This window comes from Manacus candei, unplaced genomic scaffold, assembly GCF_025592945.1.
Source record: "Manacus candei isolate 608988 ecotype Guabito, Panama unplaced genomic scaffold, ASM2559294v1 h1tg000051l, whole genome shotgun sequence".
NCBI lineage: Eukaryota > Metazoa > Chordata > Aves > Passeriformes > Pipridae > Manacus > Manacus candei.
The window spans coordinates 266,893-291,549 of record NW_026138099.1 but is presented as its reverse complement, the minus strand read 5'-3'; the positions used below and the strand labels follow the sequence as shown (position 1 = coordinate 291,549).

Genomic DNA, 24,657 nt, shown 5'->3' with positions numbered 1-24,657 from the left:
GCCCGGCCTGGACTGGGCACCGCAGGGGCGGCGCCGCGCCCCCGCCGGCAGCGGCTCACAGAAACACAGATCGGGTAAAGCTGGAAGGAACCACTGCGGGTCATCTGGCCCAACCTCCCTGCTCAAGCAGGGTCATTCCACAGCACATGGCACAGGACTGCGTCCAGACGGTTCTTGGACATCTCCAGCGAGGGAGACTCCACAACCTCTCTGGGTAATCTGTTCAGTGCTCAGTCACCTGCACAGTAGGGAAGTTCTTCCTCGTGTCTAGGTGAAACTTCTTGTGCATCAGTTGCTGCCCGTTGCCTCTTGTCCTGTTGCCTGGCACCACCGAACAGAACCTAGCTGGATCCTCTTGTCCCTCCCCGTTTAGATATTTTACACAGAGTTCGCAACAGACCCGGAGACTGAAGCCCCGCACTCGCTGAGCGGCTGAGCAGGAGCACTCGCCCCCTGGCGGCCTCCGCACGCCCTCAGGCCCCTTACCAGCCCTCCTCCCGCCGCCTCCCGCACCACCGCGGCCTCAGGGAGCCCGGGCCGACACCGAATGGGGTGGAGCCGCCACTGCTCCCCCCACCCCGCGGCCGCAGCAGGCGCTGATCACCGGCGCTGATCACCGGCGCTGATCACCGGCGCGCCCGCCGCTCTTGCCCCGCCCGCCGCTCACGTGTGCGGCTGCGCGGGACGCTGGGGCCTGGCCGCGGGGGGTGGTGGCGGCGGCCGTGGGTCTGCGCGTGTGCGGCGGCCCAGGCGGGTGGCGCAGGCGGGCGCGTCCGGCCGGCGGCGGAGCGGCACGCGGCGGGTGAGGCCCGGGGAGGGCGCGGGGTGGGGGGCGCAGGCAGAACCAGACTCGCGGAGGGACGGAGAGAGGGAGTCAGTCCGCGGCGGCGGTGCCGGTGCCCCGGGGCGGGCGGCGCGCTGGCCCTTCCCCTGCGGCCGGGCAGAGGAGCCGTGCGGCCGGGCGGCAGTTCACGGTGCCCACGGTGAGCTGCGCGGTGCTGGCAGCGGCCAGAGTTCGGAGGACCTGCGGGACGAGGAGAGCCCGGGAGGCCTAAATGTCCCGAAATCCAGTGGGGAATTTAATTTAACTTATTTTAATTGTTTTCCCACGTATTTCCTCATCCCAGCCTGCTGAGCCTGGCAGTCCCTGCGGTCTCTTGAGAGCTGATGCCATCCTGACGCCCCTGGCGGGGAGCTGGGGCGAGGGGACCCCTGGGCTGGTGTTCAAAGGCCTTTCGATGCCCCCGCTCCCCCTTTGCTTGTGTTAATTCCCCATGCCCGGCCGGTCTCCTACCACGGAGGCCTTTGTTCAAAGCTTCCGTGGCGGCTGTGATGAAGCTGTTCAGAGCTTACCTTGTTCCCACTTGTCTCTTGCGAGGCACATGAGGTGAGTTCAGCGTTGCTGGTGTCTCACAGGCAGGCTGATCGGGAAGGCATGAAATTCCTCGGGGCTGCCCCGCATGCTGGGAGGTTGAGAAAGCACAAAACCAGTTCGAAATAACTGATCGGCGGACTTTAAGACCTATGTTTCACTCTGAAGTTGCTTAACATTCGTGCAGTAATTTTGATACTGCTTTCTGCTGAAGAAATCAGAGGAAATAAACCCTTTTTCACAAATTCGTTTGAATACACTTCATATGAATAACACTCGCTTGTGATCAGTTTTACAGTTCCCTCTTTTTAATTCATTTTGCAGAACAATAGGAGGATGTATAGTTTAATAGCATAAAAGAACAAAAAAATCCCTGTGATATCTGCATCTGTTGTAAGGGAGGACTTCTTTATGCTTCCCATTTTATTTCTAATTTGACAGTACACTATGTGGCTCTGTACAGCTGATGTTTTGGTGTCCTTAGGTTTTGATGTTTCACAGCCCACAAGCTAGTTGTAGAGAAATGATGAATAAGGAAATGATTTTTTAAAATATTCTTCTATTAATAAGGTTGGATTTGTTGGTTTTATGTGACAGTAGTTGTTTAAATAAAATCCGGTTAGTAAGTATCTCTTTCTCACCTAATTCTTGAAAAAAGATATTCCCGTGAAGCACTTTCTCTAATTTGTGCAAATGTATGGTGTCTCTGGTAGGGATTTAAAGGTGCAGCATTATGGTTATGAAAGCTTCAGTAGAAGATGATGATTCAGGATGGGAACTCGGTATGCCTGACAAGATGGAAAAGAGTAATACAAGCTGGATAGATATAACCCAGGATTTCGAAGAAGCTTGTAGAGGTGAGTTGTATTCCTTGTGTTCTCAGAAAACTTGGAATCCCTTGGAGTACCAGGCATAGTGATTTGAGGTCTTCTAGTCTATAGTTTGACCCAGATTCAAGCCTCAGATGAATGAGCTACATTGATTCTGTGTTAACTGTGAGGATAGAAATGCCAGAACCACCCCACCTTGCTCCTTTTTCCAGATTACATAAATATCTTTTTAATTCACTTTTTGTCTTACACATTTTCTCACCTGCTTTTTTTCCTTTGCAAAGATTTCTTCTTGTCTCTTCTGCCAAATGGAAATATCATTCATGCATGCGGAATCAAGACTTTTTTCTTTCCTGTATATTTTTGGATCTATAGGGTCCAAGAATTCATTTAATTCATCTTGTCATCTCTGAAGCAAGGCTGAGTTTCTGAAATGATGTAATGCATCCCAGTAACAGGGAAATAGTTGCTTGCATTTAAACAGTGCCTTTATTGTTGTTAGATGCTACTGCTAGTTTACAGTTCTTCAACTGATTTTATGATGACATTAGTGAAAAATAAATATAAAACTGCAGCTTACCACGTGCATTGTTACATGATGATAAACACAATTTCTGTATGCCATCAGATAATTTCCGTATATTACTTATATCTGTATACTTATCAAATGTATCTAAAGACTTCTTTAAAAGTAATGAGGAAAAGCAAGCCTTTCAGTAGTCTCCCCTGGAAAAGATTAAGACACCTGCTCAAAGGAGCACAGGAAACGGCTCATACTGCTATTTCATAGAATAATCATCATAGAATGATTTGGGTTTGAAGGGACCATCTTGTTACAAATCCCCTGCCATGTACAGGAGCATCACCTACCAGAACATCCAGCCTCATCTTAAATGCTTGCAGGGATGGGGCATTCACAACTTTTCTGGGCAAGCTGTTCCAATACCTCACCACTCTCACAGTGAAGAATTTCTTCAAATATCTAAAACTCTTTTAGTTTAAGAGCATTCCCCCTTGTCCTATCACTGCATACCCTTGTAAAAAGTCCCTTCAGCTCTCTTGTAGCCCTCTTTCAGGTACTGGAAGGCTGTTAGAACGTCTCCCTGGAGCTGTCTTTTCTCCAGGCTGAGCAGCCCCAGTTCTTTCAGCCTGTCTTCATAGGAAAGGTGCTCCAGCCCTCAAGTCATTTTTGTTATTCTCATCTGAAGTCACTCAACAGGTCCCTGGTGTTCTGTGCTGGGGACCCCAGACCTAGACGCAGCACTCCAGGGGCGGTCTCACGAGAGCAGAGCAGAGGGGCAGAATCATTTCCCTCTACCTGCTGGCCATGCTGCTTTTGATGCAGCCCAGGATATCAGGTTTCTGGACTGCAACTGCACAGGGTGTTTAGTAATTCTAAACTCTCTTTTAACTATTAGAATAACAGAGAGAAATGAGGGTAGACTCTGAACCACTGGGTTTCTTATAGTCTTTCAGTCTTGAAAGTGCTTTGTAAGTAGAAGCAAACGAGGGTCAAATGGAAATGTCTGATCTGCTTCCCAAACCTTGTTTCTTAGCATCAGAGGGTTTGGTGAGTGACGAGACTATGCTGGAAAAGTTATGCTATCAGGATGATTGTAACTGTTTATTCTGTCCTGTTCCTTTATAGAACTGAAGTTAGGAGAACTGCTTCATGACAAGCTGTAAGTATGCACGGGGGATAGTTTTCATTTTTAGGTAGGATCAGTCCAAGTATGTTAATATTTCCTGATAACTAATCTTTTTAAACTTCAAATAAAATATTTGAAGTATTCAGAGTATCATTTTCCCTCAGCAGTATGTATAAGCTGCACATGTATGAATGCTGAACAATTCTCGTGGTGTCAGTATAACATGACATTTTCAATGAATCAATATATTTTAGAAGTTCATTGCACATCTTATGATCAGTGCTGATGACACTACTGAACCTGCTGAACTATTTTATGTGGATGTGCTTTTATAAAAAAAATACCAGAAAGACTTTAATACTTTTAAGTTGGTTGCCTCAGATGTCATTATCAAGTTTAGTATGAACAATCCATATGCTTTAATGTAACTTAAATGACATGCTAAAACAGAAAGTGAGAACTCTACAGATTGAGAAAAAGTATATTTCAAAAAAAGGCATGTGCAAAAGGCTTGCTGAATTCATTAAAGAAAAGATTAAGTTGTTTAGCCACACAAATCTATTTACTTGCATAAAGCAAAAAGTGCTTATTTGAGACTAATAGCTCAGAAAACAGAAGCACTCTATTAAATCAAAACCTGTTCAAAAGTATGTGCAAGGATGTCACCATGCTCTGTAGAATTAAAGCACATTTTCAGGTTTAATTTTATACATAACAGCATTTCAGACCAAATCCACTTCACAGAATTTAAGTGTGCCACATGCAATAACCTTTTTATATTATAAAGACTGGTGCAGCAGTTCTGATAAATGTCATATGCACCAGAAGCGAGACACTGTACCCCTTCTTCTATAATTGTCTTTATTTGATGTGGTTCTTCTGCAAGCTCCTATGCCCTGACTGCAAGTTCAATATACTGCTGAATATGCTAGCCTGTGTCAGATATATATTGTCATTAGTTTGTGGGGGACGTATCTTATTTGGTTTTTTGGATGTGGTGTAATAAAGAACAGCTTGTTCAGTTAATACTAGTTTATTGTGTTAGGTGATCTTTAAAAAGGTGCTGTCATTATGAGGTGTATAGAAACAAGTATGCATAGATGTAGTAGTGGGATATTTAGCTCAGGAGTGGTTTTCAGCTTTAAAGAAAGACAAATAGTTTTCTTCTACTTTCAGCCATCTGTTTTCCTACTGACTTGTTGAGAGATCCTCAAGTTGTGATGATCTGAAGATCAATACTAAAGTTCACATACTTTATTGTCTGTGGTCAGAATCTAGTGTACTCAGTTTGTCATCATATGCTTTTACATTAGTTTTTGAAGACTGTTTTGTATAAAACAGTTACATTCAGCATGTTTTTTTTTTAATCTGTGTTCTTAGTTTTGGTCTCTTTGAAGCCATGTCTGCCATTGAAATGATGGATCCCAAGATGGATGCTGGTATGATTGGAAACCAGGTTAACAGAAAGGTTCTTAACTTTGAGCAAGCTATTAAGGTTCGTGTGAATTTCCTAGTTTTGCATACCCTGTCTGTGAAAATATGATACAGTTTTATGAAATTACAGTTAAGCACAATTCAGTATAATTAATGTTTTCAATCTTTACTTGTTATTTTTTTTATTACCCAAAATTAAAATAAAAAAAAGTAAGAAATAGCTTGTGATGTTTACTTTTTCTTTTTTTAATTTTGTTTCCTGCATTATCATGATGCTAACTCTTCAGTGAAAAGTACTGTGAAATTGTTGTGTATTGATACCTCAAGTAAATATATTTTAGAAATGGTTTTGCAAGTCACCCTATGCATTCCCAAAATGTGTCTTTCATGTGAAGATGTATTTGTTAGCCCCTATTTAGCTGAATGGAAGCCAGCTTCCTTACAAAAGTCAGAATTAACACTTCATATATTATCAGTTTATTAGCATTGAACACAAGCTGAGTAATTTGACAACATTGACAGTAATGATTAACTTTTGATTTATGGTCAAGATAAATTGGATTAGGGCAGATTGAAAGACTTTCTGTTATTTTGGAAAAAAAAATGCACTCAAAGGCAAAAGTATTTTTTATGGTGGACTTTGTTTCAAATGGACTAAGAGAACTTAGAATGTATGCAGGATTGTATGCACTGGACAAATAAAATGATCAGATACAGCTGCAGCCTTTTTGGTCCTGACAGTAAAACTGTACAAGTGTTTGCAGTTTAAAAAGCAGTTTTCAAAGAATTGGTCCTGCATATTATCCCTTGTTCAATCTTTATTATGATTATACATACTATTTTGTGATTTTAGTGTTGACAGTTAACTGGTTTTAACCTTCTATTGTCTACTTATAAGTCAGAAATGGTACTTTAGCATTCTCTTTGAGTAGCTTTATGTTTGTTCAGTGTTTAACACAATGATAGGAAGGCAAAGTTTTTCAGAATTTGAGACATTGTGAAGCTGATCAGTAAAGCTAGTGACATACAATTACTCTGAAATCTTAAGAAAATTTTAATTTTTGGCTGTACAAATAAGTTGTATTTTGCCTATATACTTCCACAGTGTTTAGGGTTTTTTCCTTGTTTTTTTAAGGATGGCACCATTAAAATAAAGGATCTCACTTCACCTGAGCTGGTAGGAATAATGGATACATGTTTTTGTTGTTTGGTAAGCATTTCTCTGTTCTTCAAATTAGGTGGTTAGGCTTAGAAAATATATGCATTTTATTTTAATTTCCACTTAGTTATTTGCATTGGCTATTATAAAAGGCATAATATTGATTTCTTGTTGTTTTACTATAGGAAATATGAATAATTTTAAATTATTTAAAAAAAGGTTTTACAGTTTCTTGTTTTATGACTGTGTGTTATCCGATTGCCTGCTGTGTTTTGGTGTTTGACTGTGTTGGAAACCGAGTGTGCAGTAACTTGTAGCACTTTGTTGCTCCTTTCTGTACAGCCATAATTGGCTGAGCTTACAGGGGCATTTTGAAAAAAGAAAATAAATCCATTTAGAAAAAACAAGTAAAGTATCACTTACTTGCTAATTGTGAATTTTTTCCCTAGGTATGTGTTTTAATTACCTCAGTAAATGATACTAATTTTCAGTTACTCTTTAAAATTATATCCATAACATTACTTTGTTTTTTAAAACATTTCAAATTAGTTTAGTCCAAAAGACATCTAAGGATGACTGTACATCTGATATGGTGTAATGTAATTTGTCTTCTGCCCCTAGCCCCCAAAGTGCACTTTTTTTGAAAAGGGACAGTGATCATATTAAAAATATGGTCCTACTTTAGAAATTTAAATTTAAATTTAGATTACAGAAGCTTTCCCTGTAGCTTAAAGCAATGTGAAAGTAGAGAGGGGGGATTGTGAAAGAAGCTCTAACTCACAGAAGAGAGAGAACATGCAGAATATTAGTGAGTTGTTTCATAGCCACTTGCATTTCTTCATTCAGTATTTGTATAGAAAAAGCTTTTAAATCTGATGGTCTCTTGACTTAATGTCATGTCTAGATTGCAGAGATTAGACCTGAACTTTATTGAACACTAGAATTTTAGGCTTGTTATAGGCTTTAGTAACTTCTTATCTGCCACAGCCATCAGATGGATAAAGGTTGAAACACCTTCACTTGCCCTTTTTTGGTAGATGGAAAGTTACCATAGTAAGGAGTTCTTTAATGAGTCTTTGAAGCACAGTAAGACGGAAAAAGAATGGATCTATAAAAATGAGGATTTGACTGTCATGAGTAAAACACCTAATTTTCTTTTCTCTAGATAACATGGTTAGAAGGACATTCCTTGGCACAGACAGTATTCACTTGCCTTTATATTCATAATCCAGACTTCATAGAAGATCCTGCTATGAAGGCTTTTGCTCTTGGGATCCTAAAAATCTGTGATATTGCCAGAGAAAAGGTTAACAAAGCAGCTGTTTTTGAGGAGGTATGTGTTTTAGTATCTCCTATGGTTAAGTATATAAACAGTCTGGTAGGATGTCACTTGATGAAAATATGAAAGGCATATTGGTATTAAGGATTTATGCAGAAAATAGTTACCTCAAGCTGGATTTGGGCAAGAAAGTCACCCAAGCCATTGAGTATATTCAGTTGCATAGAATAAAACTGGACATTTATACTTGACGGAGTTAAACAAAAACACACCCTGTGCACACACCCACCCATCCCCCCATCCCCCCAAAAAAGAAAAACCAACAAAAGACCCAAAACCCAAGAGGAAAACAACCCACCAAAACCCAAAACAAACAAAAAGACAATCCCAAATCCTAACCTGATAATGTAGCTACAATTTTTTATATTTCACTACGTATTTTCCTTGATTTTTTTTTTCAGGAAGATTTTCAGTCAATGACTTACGGATTTAAAATGGCCAACAGTGTGACAGATCTTAGAGTTACAGGTACAGTTTGTGCTTTCTGCGTATCTGTCCATCAGTCGCTTTCTCTTCTGAGCATCTGATTACTTTCAGCCACACCTGATGAATTGGTATGAGTCTCAGCTGTTAAGTTTTTCTATTAGTCATGTGGAAATTGCTGAGTAGGTGAAAAGAGATCAAATTATTTTTCCTTGAAGAAAAGATTCAGCTAATTGTTACGAGAAAAAGAAGTGCTTTTAGATACAATGACAAAGTGACTGGGCATGAGCTCATCATGAGATGGATACAGGTGACTGTAAAGTGCACTGCTTGAATTCTGCTTTTTTGCCTTACAATTTGTTGTCTTCAAAACAGGTTGCTTTAGAATAAAGTGCATTCTAGTAGTTCTACAACTATAAATATATATGTTATTAGGTACATAATATGTATTTTAGTCTTTTGATGCACCTTTTTTCATACCTACATTAGTTTGCTATTGATTTATTTTTGAGAAATTTGTGAACACTTTAGCTTTGAATCAGTTGGTCTGTACTCTGATTTTTCAGTTGTTGCATGACATCCCTACCCATCCCTACAAGAATATTTTTTGTCTAGTCTCTAGCTAATGTAAAGCACTCCTAAACTTGACTTTCCCCTCAAAACTTTTTTCCTCTGGGTGATGTAGGTGTGCCTGGGAGTGCTTCTCAGCTTTTAATTCTTCTGTCTCTTTTTCCAGGTATGCTGAAAGATGTAGAAGAGGACATGCAAAGACGAGTGAAGGTATTGTTTTCACATTCGCCTTGTCAATTATATTTCAAGTGTACTTAACATAGGTTTGGGAGAGGGAGTTGGATTATGAGGAATGCAGGAGGTTTGTGTCATTAAATGGTGGGGTTTTTGAAGAACTGCCATAATAGTTTGTGTAACATGCTTTTAGTGTGACTTTTAGCTAAAGATAGGGAAGTCTTCGGACTTTTCTGTACTCTTTAGTAGTTGCTTCACTAGTAGAAGGTGGAATCATGATGTAGAAGATAACACTGGGCTGGGGCACAGAAAGGATGAATGTAACTTCTGGTTTCTAGGCAGATATATTATGTAATGTTAAAGAAGTTATGTAATTTTCCTTTACCACAGTTTACACTATAAAATGTTCATGCACTTTCCTTGCTTATTTGCAGAGTTTACTGAGATACATCTCATTACTGTAGGAGAGTCATTCAAATACCTGGACTATATATTAAGGAATTTTGAACTTGAGAACTGATTTTTGGCTTATTTAACAGATGGACGTTCTGGAGAGGGTAAAGGAATTTTATCAGTAGGTTGCCTTTGCTATTCTTGATAAATTATTTGAAATTTCTTTACCTTCTAGAGCACTCGAAGTCGACAAGGAGAAGAGAGAGATCCAGAAGTTGAACTTGAAGTAATTAATTGTTTGCTTTTTTCCCTGGATTTCTTGGATGTAAAGGGGAAATCTAAATGTGATATAACCACACCCCTGCATATAAAAAGCAGCCTGGGGAGTGTGATCAACCAGTAACATGTGGAAGAGCCGGCAAACAGAGCAGGGCACATTAGCCAGGGCATGCTGAGGCAGTTGGTGTGACAGTTCATGCAGGAGGGCAGGAGTCCTCTGGGCAGTTTTGGGTGCCACAATATAAAAAGGTTATAAAGCTCTTAGGAAGCATCCAAAGGAGGGCAGTGAAGATGGTGAAGGGCCTTGAGGGGAAGCCGTATGAGAAGCAGCTGAGGTCACTTAGTCTGCTCAGCCTGGAGAAGAGGAGACTGAGGGGAGACCTCATTGCAGTCTACAACTTCCTTGTGAGGGGAAGAGGAGGGGCAGGCACTGATCTCTTCTCCATAGTGGTCAGTGACAGGACCTGAGGGAATGGCCTGAAGCTGGGTCAGGGAAGTTTTGGCTGGATATTAGGAAATGACTTTTCATGCAGAGGGTACTTGGGTACTGCAACAAGCTCCTTAGGGAAGTCACAGCACCGAGTCTGACAGAGTTCAAGAAGTGTTTGGACAACATTCAGACGTGGTGTCATTCTTTGGGTGGTCCTGTGCAGGGCCAGGAGTTGGGCTGGCTGATACTTGCAGGTCCCTTTCAATTCAATATATTCTATGATTCTAGATTTAATGCCTATTGCTTAGTAATTAGCAGTATAATTTTATTACAGCATCAACAATGTTTAGCTGTGTTCAGCAGAGTCAAGTTTACCCGGGTACTGCTGACTGTTCTAATAGCATTTACAAAAAAAGAGGTATGTTCATTTGGTGTTTCTGTGTTCACATTGTGATCTTGTGAAGTATCATTTTCGTGAAGATCAGGCAATTATTCTCTAGATTAAGGAGATTTGAATTGATGTGGGTGCAGGTAAAGTGTTTAAAAAGGCCTTATGGCGGCAAACATTCAGTTTTTGTTCAAACACAGGGAAGGCTAGTAGCTGACGTTATTATGGCCTTGCAGAAAGACAGAGTATTCATTATAAAACACTTAAAAATATTTATGGATTTCAAATTATGCTTTTCACACACATGAACAAAACTTTTCTTACTTGATTTCAGTCCCCTCCTATGGAGTTACCTGACATTGAAGTGTTTTGCCCATCTCTAAAGAACTATTAGCTTTTCCTTGCATGCGATACTGAATTTGTACCCAGACATCTTTGGTCTGAGAAGAGGAATTAAAATAGCATTCCATGAAATTTGCCTATTTTTTTGAATATATGATTTCCTTATTGCTGAAAGGGGAAGGAACTTCCCGAGTTAAGGCAAAGGGATAGAATCACGTACTCCCAAAGAGTAGTCTTTCACATAGTGAATACAAGACTTCCAGTTGTAATTATTGTAAAGTCTTATACAGTATTGAATGTATGTATAGATATGTAAAATAGAAAGAATGTTATTGCACAGAAATGTTGGATTTATTGTTCAGAATTGGTTGTATAAGAACATCAGAACCCTAATATTCTTTTTTCTTATACTAGCATTAGTTATATAGTCAAAATATATTGGTTCATAATGTGAATAATTGTTTCCTGCCTTTCAGATGAGTGCAGTTGTGGAAGCTCAGAAACTAATGACTCAGGCAGCTGACTTGCTTTCTGCTATCCACAATTCATTGCATCATGGTATGCAGGCACAGAATGATACCACTAAAGGAGGTATGTATCAAATTATACCATTTTTCCTTTCTTAAATATGCTCTCTTCATAAATGTAAATATCTTTGTGTATTTAAAAGAAGTTAAAATCACTGTTTACTTTGAAATAATAACACTCATTATACAAGTTGTTACACATTTGCATTCTTTGATTTTAATTTTATTTCACTAAATGGTGGTTCTCCTGAAAGCAATACTGTCAATTCATAGCCAGAGATAATGTGAACTTTTGGTTAAGTGCATTGCACTTCAAATCGGTGCATATGTTATTTTAAAATAGGGAACAGCACCTCACTGTTTCTACAGGTATGTGTGGAGGGTTGAGGGTTTTTTTAAAATAGTAATCAGTGTCTTAATTGGGTAGTTAGAGTCTCTGTAAGTTAATTCACAGATAAAAACTTCATTTTGGCCAGTTGAATTATTTGTATTATACTTGCAAGTTTGAAGTAAGTTCTGAAAACATGGCTTATATGCACCTTTTCTCTGTCTCTATCCCCTTCTCCTTCATTAGATCATCCTATTATGATGGGCTTTGAACCCCTGGTTAATCAGAGATTGCTGCCCCCAACTTTTCCTCGATATGCAAAAATAATTAAAAGGGAAGAAATGGTCAGTTATTTTTCCAAACTAATAGACCGAATAAGAACTGTATGTGAAGTAGTCAACTTAACTAATTTGCACTGTATACTGGTAAGCATTAATATTTCTTATTTATTGCCAAACATAAGATCTGAAAATGTAACTTGCAAAAAATCATTTCATATATGCATGGTGTTGCTCACTGGAGAGAAAACTGAACGCTGTATATGTATTTGGTGTTTCTCGTAGTGTACAATTCCAAAGTTTACTGTCTTTCCTGATATTTAATATTTTTCTTTTTTTGACAAAGACCTTTTCTCCTCTGAAACCTCTCACTTTTCCTGTAATTTATGAGGTAATTATACATGTTAGTGGTAGAGGCCAAGCAAGTTTCTTTGGTTGACGAGCAGCATTTATAGCATCAGATTATAATTCTTTGCTATATGCCTGATTTTTTCAGATTGATTAAGCATACTCTGCGAATGTGCTTACAACATGAGAGCACTTAATACACACTTGTTTAAGTGTGTAATTTCCTAGATAGGCATAAAGTTAAGCACCTGCTTATGTTTTTTCTTGAGTAAGTGATGTTACTCTCAGTTACTGCCTACAATTATGAGAAGACACTTGAATGCTTGAAATATTTTTTACTATACATGTGGTCACTGACTGAGAAAACAGACACAGTTAAATCAGTTCAAAGATCAAAAAAGATCTTTTGTCTTCCTATTTCCCATTAAATTAATTAAAGCAGTGTTTGCATGAAGCATGTGGTATCAGTTAAACATTACAGTTTGTTCAATACCTGGTTTGGTCATGTCAAGATCTTAAAGGTTTCACAGTGTTTTTTTCTGTACTATAATCATCTTTCCAGTTGTTACATTTGAAAATTCAGAAACCTTTTTGTTCTGTTAAATAACATGTAATTGCAGAAAAAAATGGATTTTATCTTCATAATCTGTTCTGTTCAAATTATTCATGGTCACTTTCTTACAAGTTGTATAAGCTATGTTATGTTTGTATGTACTTTATACAAAATAGAGGTGTATCTACACAGTTACGTATGTGTGTTTATAAGAGATGCAAATGTGTGTGTGTGTATAATAATGTCACTCTGTGTTTATATATACATAGCTAAATTGACATATTAACATGAATTGTCTTTTTTTTTCCTAAATATAAATTAGGACTTCTTCTGTGAGTTTAGTGAGCAATCACCATGTGTTCTTTCAAGATCCCTGTTACAGGCAAGTCCTAATCTATGTCTTTGAATAAAATACTTTTGGATTCATTATAAATATGGATTTTCTGGTGATGTTTAAGTATTAGGTATTATGGAAGGAATCCTTTGTTGTGAGGATGATGAAGAGTTGGAACAGGTTGTCTAAAGAAGTTGTGGATACCCCATCAAGTGTTCAGGGCCAGGAAGGTGTCCCTGCCCATGGCAGAGGAGTTGGAACTAGGTGATATTTAAGGTCCCTTCCAATGCAAAGCATTCTCTGATTGTATACATGGAGGCTTATGATCTGATCTAATATTTTAAAACATTTTTAAATACTGTTGCTTAGATCATTTTAACACATGCTAATTTAAAACAGAAAGTGTTAAAATTTTTCACTGCCATAATGCTGTGCCTGTACACACATTTTTATGCTGTTCTCCGTATGCTGTCTTAGTTTGGGGCTAGTGTTTGTATTCATCACTGTTTGGACAGAATTTAATGTATAGATGGCCTCTATTGCTACAACAGTAAACCTGATGGCTAGTGCAGAACTTCTCACTGCTTTACTTACCTTAAAAGTGCATTCCTCAGTTCTGAATAAATAATTCCTTATAAGAGGTTTTGATTATAGTAGGGTGTCCCTTGATGTCAGAACTTCTTTACATTTGATCCCTGTTAAGCCATGTATAGAGCCAGTGGAATATAACTATTGGCAAGTAGAATGCGTTCATAGTGTGTGTGTTCTGCCTTTCTGCCACGTGAGTTCGTGCAGTCCTTGTGGGTGCAGAGATTTATCTCCAACTGCTGAAGAACCATGTAAGAAAGGGGCACAGCGCTTGTGGAGGGAAGTTAAATAAGGATCAGACATGACCAATGAAAGCAGTAGTATCCATTGGGGTAGAAAAAAGTCTGCAGTAGTCTGTAGATTTGTTTTTATCTGCCTCCAGAGAAGGCACATAATCTATTTCATGCCAATCTTCAGAAATATCTGTCTGATTTATCATCTTCAAAGTGGAAGAAATAAAATAATTTTGCGTGCATTGTGTTATGCAAGTAGCAGAGCTGTATTTTTTGTCCTGGGAATACCATAAAAGTGTCAGATCTCAATATGCCTCTATTTCTGAGTCTGTAGCCTTGGACCTAGTTGAACCATTTCAATTCTAAAAGGAATCTTACAAGTTTCTTATATATAATATATACTGTAAGAGCTTTCTATTAGTAATTCCTAGTGCATTACTTTTGACTTAAAATATATTCCTAAAAACACATTTTTACTTTCAGACAACTTTCCTAGTAGATAATAAGAAGGTGTTTGGCACTCACCTCATGCAAGACATGGTGAAAGATGCTTTAAGGTCTTTTGTCAGTCCTCCAGTCCTTTCTCCAAAGTAAGTGGATCTTGAGTTTACGCATTTGTTTACATCTCTGTTGAAAAAATATTTCTGCTTACAAGAGCAAGGACAAATGCACAAAAAAATATTAATTTTTTGTTTAGTGATTATGTATGAAGGAGTCAGTTGCTGTTGCTGCAACTAGTGCTGTTCCTTTTTTAATTTTGTACTACTTAGACTGGTGACATTTATAAAAATATGTCTGTACACGGATATTTCTCTTTTAGATGTTGTCTTTATAATAATCACCAGGCGAAGGACTACATTGATTCCTTTGTGACACATTGTGTTCGGGTAAGTGATCGTTCCAGTTACAGCATGTTTATGTGTATATGAGCACCTTGAAGATTTGCATACATTTGAACATGAGACCAATTAATTTAGACACTCGACATGATGGCAAAATTGCAGAAGTTGACTATTTTAAAATGGTAACACTTTTTAAAAAGCCAGTCTAGTTATTGATGCTTTTTTCCTGTGTTCTTCTTCTAGATTTTTATTTAACATTTTACTTTGTTAAAAATCTGCACCTTCTACCTCTTTACAAGGTAGTTTCATGTAACAAAACAAATGCATAGCATGTGTAAAAACAAAGTTATTTTTACCTTCTCTCAAATTTAATTTTTTTAAAAAATTGTTTTAAAAGATTCAGTTGTTGAATATGGCACAGTAAAAATCTCAAGAAAATCACAGAATTATTTAGGTTGGAAAAGACCTCTTAAGATCATAGAGTCTAACCCAGCACTGCCAAGTCCACCACTAAACCATGTCACTAAGTGCCATTGACCACCTAGGCGCATGGATTTAGGCATAAGAAATATCTCATTTACACCAGGCATTTTGTTCTGATCACATTCCTAAAGGATGCTCACTCAATCTCACGTTGACTTGTGTACAGAGATATGGGTTCTTGCATCCCTCCAGAGACCTTGCTTTCCTGCTGCTTGCGCTCTGTAGGGAGCGTTAAGTAACACACCTCCTGATACAGATATATAGAGCAGGTGTCTAAGTAGACATCATAGTACTCCTCCTTTACTTTCAAAGTTGTGTTGATAATTTAAAATGATGCTTTGCTTCTTTCAGCCATTCTGTAGTTTGATTCAAATCCATGGACACAATAGAGCTCGTCAGAGAGATAAACTGGGTCACATTCTTGAGGAATTTGCCACCCTACAGGATGAGGTAATGTCCTAGGCAGCAGGCCAGCAAAGTTTCTTTCCAGATATATTCCTACTGGAGTGAAGCATGTGGTATTAGATCCTAGCTGCATGAAGCAAGTCCTCTTTAGGACAAGGATTCCTAAAATTTAGCCCAAGAAATCAGTAGGATTTCTGTTAGATCTGTTAACAAAAACATTACATTTTTTGAGATTAACTTTGTCCAGTACGTAGACTTCAGGGAAACCTGTTGTGATGTAATCTGATGGTAACTCCACTGCTTTTAGTCTCTATCCTGCTTGTGACTGTCAGTCTGGAAGATATAACCAGGGGGAGATAGACAAGCCATGCTGACAATATACCTTTGAAAATTTAGCCTTATAGCTATGTCAGATGTAAACTGCAAAAGTAAAAAATAACCCTTCAAAATACGTGCTCTGACTGATTTTGAACATTTCTGAAGAATGAGAAGGGAATCATGAGTTAAAAATATATTTTCACTTGCTGGAAATCTTTTTCCAGTAGCGAGAGTCATAAAATAATAAAATATTTCCCAAGATATGCACAGTAAGAACAATTGAGGACCTTGGAGGTGGGGATGAAATTTTGTGTGCTCCAGCTTTTCTCAAGATAGTTTGATTGAGTTTGTTACAGTACCGCAGCTGAGACACTGTTTTTTCGTTTTGTAGCCAGTTACATGAATTGTTCTGTTCAGGACTACTGTTAATGTTCCAACTGTGGGAGACTTTATGTCTTCCATACAATTCTTAAGACAAAATTGGTCTTAGCAATATTTTAGTTAATCTGATGGGACACAAAGTGTTTCTTGCATGTCAAGCTTACAAATAAATTTAATGTTTCAATGCAGCTAGGCTAAAAAAAAAAAGAGAGAAGTAATTATTGCCAATATAGAAAAATAAACAACAGTGTGTAATGGGTTCAGTGCTCACATGACTGCTAATGATCTAGATACCAATACTTTAAAAATTTGAAATTTAAAATACCTAATGTTCTTGCTACACTGCTATTTGAATATTGTTATTCTGTGCAGCAGAATTTAATTATGTGAATATCTTTCCAGTTTTCTGACAGTTCTAGACTATAGAAGTGGCAGTATCTGTAAAGGCATATTTCAGTCTTGTAATCTGGAGCATGACTTTACTGACCCAAGTTGTATTCAGATTTTGTTAGGATTTTATTTCTGGCAGAACCTGGATATTGTTTCAGTCAAATGTTCTTCCTCCCCGTCTGTTACCTTGCTGTCTTTTTATTGATAGGCAGAGAAAGTAGATGCAGCGCTTCATAGTATGTTACTGAAGCAGGAACCACAAAGACAACATTTGGCTTGCTTGGGCACCTGGGTCCTATATCATAACCTTCGTATTATGATACAGTATCTTCTCAGTGGCTTTGAGTTGGAACTTTACAGTATGCATGAATATTACTACATATATTGGTAAGAAGATTCTTTATTGGCAGCTGTTCAAGGAGGGATGCTCCCACAGAGCTATAATTGCAAATATTTGACGGAGGGACTCCAAATATGATTTTATAATCTCAGGGTTGCTCAACACTGTTTGGTTTTTCTATTTATAATATTACAGAAGGAGAAAAAAATGTTGTTAGTCTCTTTCCTAGGCTTACTAAGTAGTGTATTTTTTTTCCTGAAATAGTAATTGACTCTCTCTTTAGCTTTTTAAAACAGTGTCTTGTATAGACAATGAATGAAAAATATGTTGACTTTTGGCAGACAGGAGAAAAGCGATTTCTTTTATTCTTTTATGTTGTTAAAGTACCAAGATCACTAGTCTTGTTGATCTCTAGTATTTTTGAGAAGGTCTCCAGTTTTAAGTTATGACTGTAATTTGAAAATTGACTAGTTAGTTAACATCTTATTCTGTGAATATATTTGAAGAGACATCTGCCTTTAGTGAAAATGATTGCAGTACATGGAGACAAAATACTTTTTACTTTTCCACTTTCATTCACATTAATTATTTGTCATAGTTGATTGTTTGGTCTGAAAGATAAATTATTTTCAGATGGTTCATTTTTGAATTAGCATTAAAAATCTGATGATGAACCTTCCTCTGCTAAAGTGTTTCTATACTTTGGTGGTTTGTTTTTTGCTCTAATTTGTTTGAGTTTCTTTTTTTTTTTTTTCTGTAAAGCTACCGAAAGAATCCTTTGTAAGCTGCAAACCTTCTTATCGAGAGATTAAAATAGTTGAAATTACATAAACTTCAGTGCATTTCATTATGTTTCTATGTTGTTTCAGTAGTGGATTAAGTATTAAATGAGAACATTAATACTAGTTACCAGAAGATGGCAATATTCTTTAGGTAATACCTCAATAAGTAATGCCAAATTTTTTGTGAGACAATATTTGTTATACCTGCTTGTATTTCCCTTTTAATAAAATCCCTTTTAATTGGAATTGTCATGTCAGCTGCTTTATCTCTTTAATGTAAGCGAAGAACAAAAAGTAGAAGAAATTTCAGAGGGGAAATATGCAAATGAAACTCAAATTTCTCAGTATTTTTTCTTCTGAATTGTGACTTCTTATGAACTATTACTTATTTTTCATTGTGCTCCAAATCTGTATTTTTTTCTACTCTCTTTTTCCCCCTTATTCCTTTTGAAGTCAATCAAGATATTTATTGAATCAGCTTCCACTATTGCTCTTAAAGATGTATCTTAAATCTGAAAGAATTGCATGTGGATGTTGTGCTTCTGTGGGCTTGGCCTCTTTATGTAATAATTCATGGCTTTTTAATGCCTGAAAAAAAATCAGTAATAATCTTGTTTCTTGAAATAATGCATAACAAAAGTAGAAAAGGTATTAACATAGTATTTTTTTAAAAAATTCTTCATTTGCTGGGAGAAGGAAGAGTTCTAGAAAAATTTGATCTTAAATAGGTTTTGAAATAATAAGAAGCTTAGACTTCACTTTGTAAATATGTAAGAAACTTGTATACTTTGAGCTGTCTGTGGTAGAATGTGTACGAAGTCTTGTTTAAAATAGAAAAAGACACAAACCAGAATAGGAAGGTAGACTGATCTGTTGATTTCAGCCATGCAAAACAAAGAGTTTTAATTGCCCGTGAAACCTGTCCTTTACTAGGACACATGCTTTACATCTTGGAGGAAATGACTTGGCATTGAGCAGGTGTATGTGCATTATGAGTACATTCTGCAGTGCAATATGTAACACTCCATACCATTTTCACTCTAGGTACCTGTCAGAGTTCCTCTATGCCTGGTTGATGTCAACACTGAGCCGCGCTGACAGCGCTCAAATGACAGAGGAAAGAATAATGGAGGAGCAACAGAAAGGACGTAGTAGTAAGAAAACAAAGAAAAAGAAGAAAGGTACTTAGGTCTAGAGTGTAACTCAAAGACTTTTTTTTTTTCCCTTTTATGCAGCCATGTAGAATTAAAATTAAAAATTTACAGATTCAGCACTGATATGAGTAGAAAAGATGTCCTAAAGTTTAAAGGCTGAATGTAAAACTTTTTTAGTTAAGAAGTCAGTTGTTGCATAAAAATTTCCTATTTGTTTTCTTTTAAATAGGTCTTTCAGAAAAACCCAACTCACTCATATTTACAGCTTCATCAGTTGTGTTAATGTGATGGATCATGTGAAATGTAATTAACAGTTCTAGAGCTATTACCTTTGAGAAATACTTCCTTTCTACCTTCTATAATTCCTGCAGTATTGTGCTTTTTTTGACTGTAGCTAGATTCAAACACTAAATTTTCAGTGTATTTCTGTAATTTCTATTTGACTTCAGAAGGTCCTAAAGCATGTTTCTTAATTTTACAGCAGTGAGTTGCCCATTCTTTTCCTTGCTTTCTTTCCGAGGGGAGCAAACAATGGGTTATGAACAGCTCAGGATCATATCCACTGAATTCCCTTGTCTCTAGAAATGCAGAAAATTACTACTGTACTTTATTAAGTTAGTGCCAAATGTTGGGCAGTTTGGCAGTAGTTAAGCACTGGAAGCAAAAAGGAAACCTACAAGAACATTATCAGGATAAAGTTTGTCTTATTAGGATAAAAATATGCTTTAACCTTTTAGTCTTTAGAAGTCAAAAGAAATCAATGAACTAAGCAAACAGACCTCTCAGCTAGAGACTGTAAGTTCGAGGCTGTTTGGTGTTGTATAGTGTCATACAAAAACCATTGACCAGTTTATTTCACTGACAGTAGTATGGTGTTCATGTTAAGTATATCTTGAGGTATTTTGTGTAATTAGGAGCCAGGTGAGCAAAAATGCATGTCCATGCTTTGGATGCTTCAGTTATTTTAAAATATAGTTGAGAGTTTTGCCACTTTCTGGAGACTTGGAAAAACTGTTTTGATCTGAAATTAATATATTGAACTAAACTGAACTAAAATTGAACTGAACTTTTTATGTGAAATTTGCAGTTCGTCCTCTCAGCAGGGAGATCACCATGAGTCAGGCATACCAAAATATGTGCGCTGGGATGTACAAGGTAACTTATATTCTGTTTGTTAAAATTTTTTTGTAACAGGGATCATGTATGCATTGCATGCCTTTGTTTTTAGTGGGCCTGGAAATTAGGTTCAAGTTTATAATTTGATATGGTAAATTCTCCACTGCTTTTTTGTCCTTCCAGTTATAGCTAAATCATAACTTTGATCTTGCTCGCAGCAAAATATGACATAAAGCTAACACTTCTTACTGTATTTATCCTTTCCTTGTAGACAATGATCGCATTTGATATGGATGGCAAAGTAAGAAAACCTAAGTTTGAACTGGATAGTGAACAAGTTCGATATGAGCACAGGTTTGCTCCATTCAACAGTGTTATAACGCCACCCCCAGTGCACTACCTGCAATTTAAAGTGAGTTATCTTAAAACGTGGTGCTGTCCATGCTTTTATAGAAGTCATTTACTCACCTGCTTTAGACATTGTTGTCATTGTAAAAAGAGCTTTAATGTCCTAAAGTTCATACTAAAGCTAAGTCCAAATGGCAAGGAGTTCTAGCTTGGTTATGTGCAAGGAAGATACATTGCTTTGAATTCTTACTAAACTTAGATGCTTAGATTTTTTAAAATTGGTCTGATGTGGCAGTCTGAGATGCTGGTGTTGGTTTGCATGAAAATAAAATCTCTTGGAAGTCCATTGACAGACTTTTTGGCTGTGGTTAATTATAGCAGCATGTTTTTATTAGTGCAGCAAGCAAATGGAAAAACTGAAAGTAATATTGAGTGTTGGAAGGGACCAGTGGAGGCTTGTTTTGTCCAGTCTCCTCCCTGAAGTACCATAATAGATCACATTAGCTCTATCTTTGTCTGAAAAAATCAAAGGTTGAACATTTTCTAACTTTTTTGATTAACCTGATGCAGTTACTTTTTCTGTTCCATTAAGTCTTTGGATAACCTGATTGAGGGCTGTACTATTCTCCTTTTTTCCTAATGTTCAGTCTGAATTACCCAAACCACAAACTATGGCTTCTCATGTTATATTGTCTACCATTATTAACAAGGAGCCTTTGCCTTCTGGCAACTTTATAACTGTCTTTCAGGTAGTTGTAGGCTGCAATTAAGATGACCCATTAGCATCCTTTTTGCCTAACTGAGAAAGTCCAGGTCCATTGATCTCTCCTTGTGGCTCATATGCTGTAATCCCCCAGCCACCTCCATATCTCAATGTCTTTCTTGAACTGAGTGGATCCAGCCCCAGATGCAGCATTTCAAATATTACAACACAAATATGGAGTATAGGATGATAACCTTCCTTGATCTGCTGGCCATACTCCTGCTTGTTTATTCCTATACAAGGCTTGTTTGATTTGTAATAAGAGCACCTTGTTGGCTTGTATTCAAGTTGGTGTTTGCAATAACCCTGCTGCTCACCCACCTGGTTATTAGCCTCTATTATTTGGGGGGTTAGTTTGAACTGAAACAGTGCTATTTTGTATGCCAGTCACTCTTCCCAGTTTAATGTTATGAACAGCTGTAGTCGAAATTAAGACTATCATGACTTCCTCCTTGTCACTGAAGTTTGGTGGGTTTTTTTTATCCCTAGTCAAAAAAAGAAAAAGTTTAAAGAATTAAAATTACATAAAATGAAGTTTTGAACAGCTTCAGCACTTTGCTTGTGGTAACCTTGATTTGAGTAAACAATATAATATACTTTTTTTTTCTCCTATTTTTTTCCTGTAATTTCATACCCTGCTGCATGGCACTATTAAAGCAAATGAATGACAAGTTGTTGAAGAGAAAGATTTTTTTTTTTTTTTTTTTTTTTTTTTTTTTTTTTATAAATAATATAAGAACTTCATTGCATTTTGTAGCACTAGAAAGTAGTCACTGAGCACTGCATTGCTGCTTGGATTCTGCCATTTCATATAAATGTTTTCAACTTCAGTTTTTATTCTTAAAATAGTATTTAGTTGATGTAAGTTTTCTTGAATATAGTAATTTGCTTTCATTTCAGGTGATGAAAATAAAATTTTCTGGCAACTGATTTTAATATATATTTATATATTTCTATAACACACTAGGAAATGTCTGATTTAAATAAGTATAGCCCACCTCCCCAGTCATCAGATCTCTACATGGCAGCTAGCAAACACTACCAGCAAGCTAAAATGATTCTTGAGAATATTCCGAATCCAGACAATGAGGTAAGACTGAAATACTGAGAAAAGGAGCATTTGCTCAAACTAGTGTTTGTTTTCAGCTCGATCTGCTTGAGATCCAAAATGTACTTCATCAAAATGCTGAACAAAGCTGAGTGCTTTGATTAAAGAGTGGACAGAGAAGAATGGTGGCATCTTGCACAGTGATCTGTTTCAGTACATCAGACAATATAATCAAGGTTGTGCCCACTGCTCCCAAAGCTCTCTTTGCTGAGGATCTTAGACGCTGGATAGCAACATATTTCCTTCTTCCATATTGACTTCTAACCCCTTTCTAATAGCTGTTTTAACTGATACATGCCCACCCCACTTATCTGGAATCTACTAATTCAGATAGACTCCTGAAAGGTGGGAAAAATAGGTTTGAATATCATCAGGATGAAAAGAGCATTGAGTGTCACATGTGTTCCCTGGAGCAGTGTTCTCAGCACTGAGCTGTAAATATGGATAAGAATTTTTCCATCTTTGTCCATAGCCTAAAAGCTTAAGTGTCTGTGACTGTATTTTGGAGGAAGGAGGATGCTTTTTCTGTCACATCTGAGCAGGTTAAGAATAGTTACAGGATTAGATCCTCCTGAGCATTTAGGAATCAATTCCTGTTCTCTGGATCCTGATGGTATTCACACATAAGCTGTCTACTTGTGGCTAACCAAGATAGTTCAGAGGTAGTTTTGAGGATGTCGAGAGCACTTCCATGCAAAAAGCCACCAGTTTCATACTTGAGTTTACCATTCTCGGGGTGCTGTAATGTTTAAGATAGATGCCTAGAGTCTATCTATACCTTACTTGTGAGAGTGTTACAAAACCTGCCATAGTTGCCGTTTTTATGTTCCAGAATTTTTAAAGCAGTGGTTTCTATGATTTGTTGAATTTAATAAAAAGTGACTGAAAATAAATGCACCTTTCATTAAATTTAATTATTCTGGTTCTTTGCTTATTCCAGCAAATCCAAAACACTGTGATATCTGTTAAATTGGTCTTGTAAGAGAAATGCTGTAGTGTTAGAGTATATAAACATTAGAGTATTATCTTTGAAATAGTTTGAAATTGGTCATATGCTTTCAGTTGAAGACTTCTTGCTGTTTTGTGTTTAGGTCAGTCGAATTCTAAAAGTTGCAAAACCCAATATTGTGGTCATGAAGCTGCTGGCAGGAGGCCACAAGAAAGACTCTAAGGTAAGTAAAATATAGTATTATATACATTAGGGTTGAACTCAATGATCTTTTCCAACCTGAATGATCCTGTGATTCTATGCGAAGCCACCATAGCTCTCTTGGGAGCCAAATGAACAGATTCAAGCCATAGTTACTCTTAACTGTTAAAAGAACAGGGAAAAGAAACTTAATTCATTTTCCCCTTGGAAATAGTTTGTTGTAGTTATTTAAATATGGAAAACTTGCATCTCTAAATGTTTTGAGGAAAAAAAAATGGGAAAAGCATGTGGGACAATACAGAAAAATATGGATATTCTTCAAGAGCAGGAACAAGTATCCCGTGTATCAGCAGCTTGTGTGAACAAAATCGTGAGAGTGCTGGCTGTCAGGATTAGTGAGTGCCACTGCATGGGTCAAGGCACAGAAGGATGAAGGAACACACCTAAGAGGCACACCAGCATTCTAAAACTTTGTGGCCATCACTGCTGAATAATGATTGACATATCCAGAAATGGGTTGGAGTATTTTTCAGATAATAATTTAAAGAGCTAGGACTATTTGTTTTTCAATCTTCTGCTGTTAGGGTTTTTTTTCTGTCTGCAGGGTATTCTCATTATGAGTATCAAATGCAGTAGTACTGGTGTGTGATGTTTAAATCTTTTCTTTCTAGGTTCCTCCAGAATTTGATTTTTCTCCTCATAAATACTTCCCAGTTGTGAAGCTTGTTTGAAGGACAAGAAATTATTGTTAGGATACCTGAAGATACCTGTGTAGCAGATACCAGCCGTAAGAGGGATTATCTAGGCTTACACTCAGACTGCAAGGGACCTCCAGGATACAAGTACTGTTATGTGGAATATGTGTAGTCTGCTGCCTTCATCTGATCTGACAACTGCTGTTTGAAAGTGGTTTGTATAAAGTTTAATGCATTTTATGTGTGAAGCTGATTTTAATCAACTGTATTGTTGAAGAATGCCATACTTTAATTGATTTTATTACAGAGTTAATCATAATTTTTATTAATGTGATCTGAGAGAAAATGGTGGCTTAGGGACTGAATAAAAATCATGCAAAATTCTCCATTCAGTAAAGTCACTTAGAGAGA

At 37.4% G+C, this 24,657-nt stretch overlaps 1 protein-coding gene across 4 annotated transcripts; it reads left to right on the top strand.

Annotated features, from left to right (window-relative positions):
* The first annotated feature begins 677 nt into the window (after positions 1-677).
* Positions 678-24,657, top strand: NAA35 (N-alpha-acetyltransferase 35, NatC auxiliary subunit). 4 transcript variants are annotated; one of them, XM_051801416.1, is made up of 23 exons: positions 678-802; positions 2,086-2,229; positions 3,851-3,884; positions 5,232-5,346; positions 6,421-6,495; positions 7,610-7,777; positions 8,185-8,251; positions 8,943-8,986; positions 9,579-9,629; positions 10,387-10,470; positions 11,259-11,373; positions 11,884-12,062; positions 13,139-13,198; positions 14,455-14,561; positions 14,792-14,858; positions 15,648-15,746; positions 16,999-17,177; positions 18,957-19,093; positions 20,154-20,221; positions 20,454-20,594; positions 22,261-22,383; positions 23,493-23,573; positions 24,223-24,657. In XM_051801416.1, the coding sequence occupies exons 2-23, from the start codon at positions 2,106-2,108 to the stop codon at positions 24,280-24,282; spliced, it is 2,178 nt and encodes a 725-aa protein (XP_051657376.1). In that variant the 5' UTR covers positions 678-802; positions 2,086-2,105; the 3' UTR covers positions 24,283-24,657. The 4 variants fall into 4 exon arrangements, with proteins under 4 accessions (XP_051657376.1, XP_051657377.1, XP_051657374.1 ...); XM_051801417.1 differs by lacking the exon at positions 678-802 and adding an exon at positions 959-983; XM_051801414.1 differs by lacking the exon at positions 678-802 and adding an exon at positions 1,002-1,387.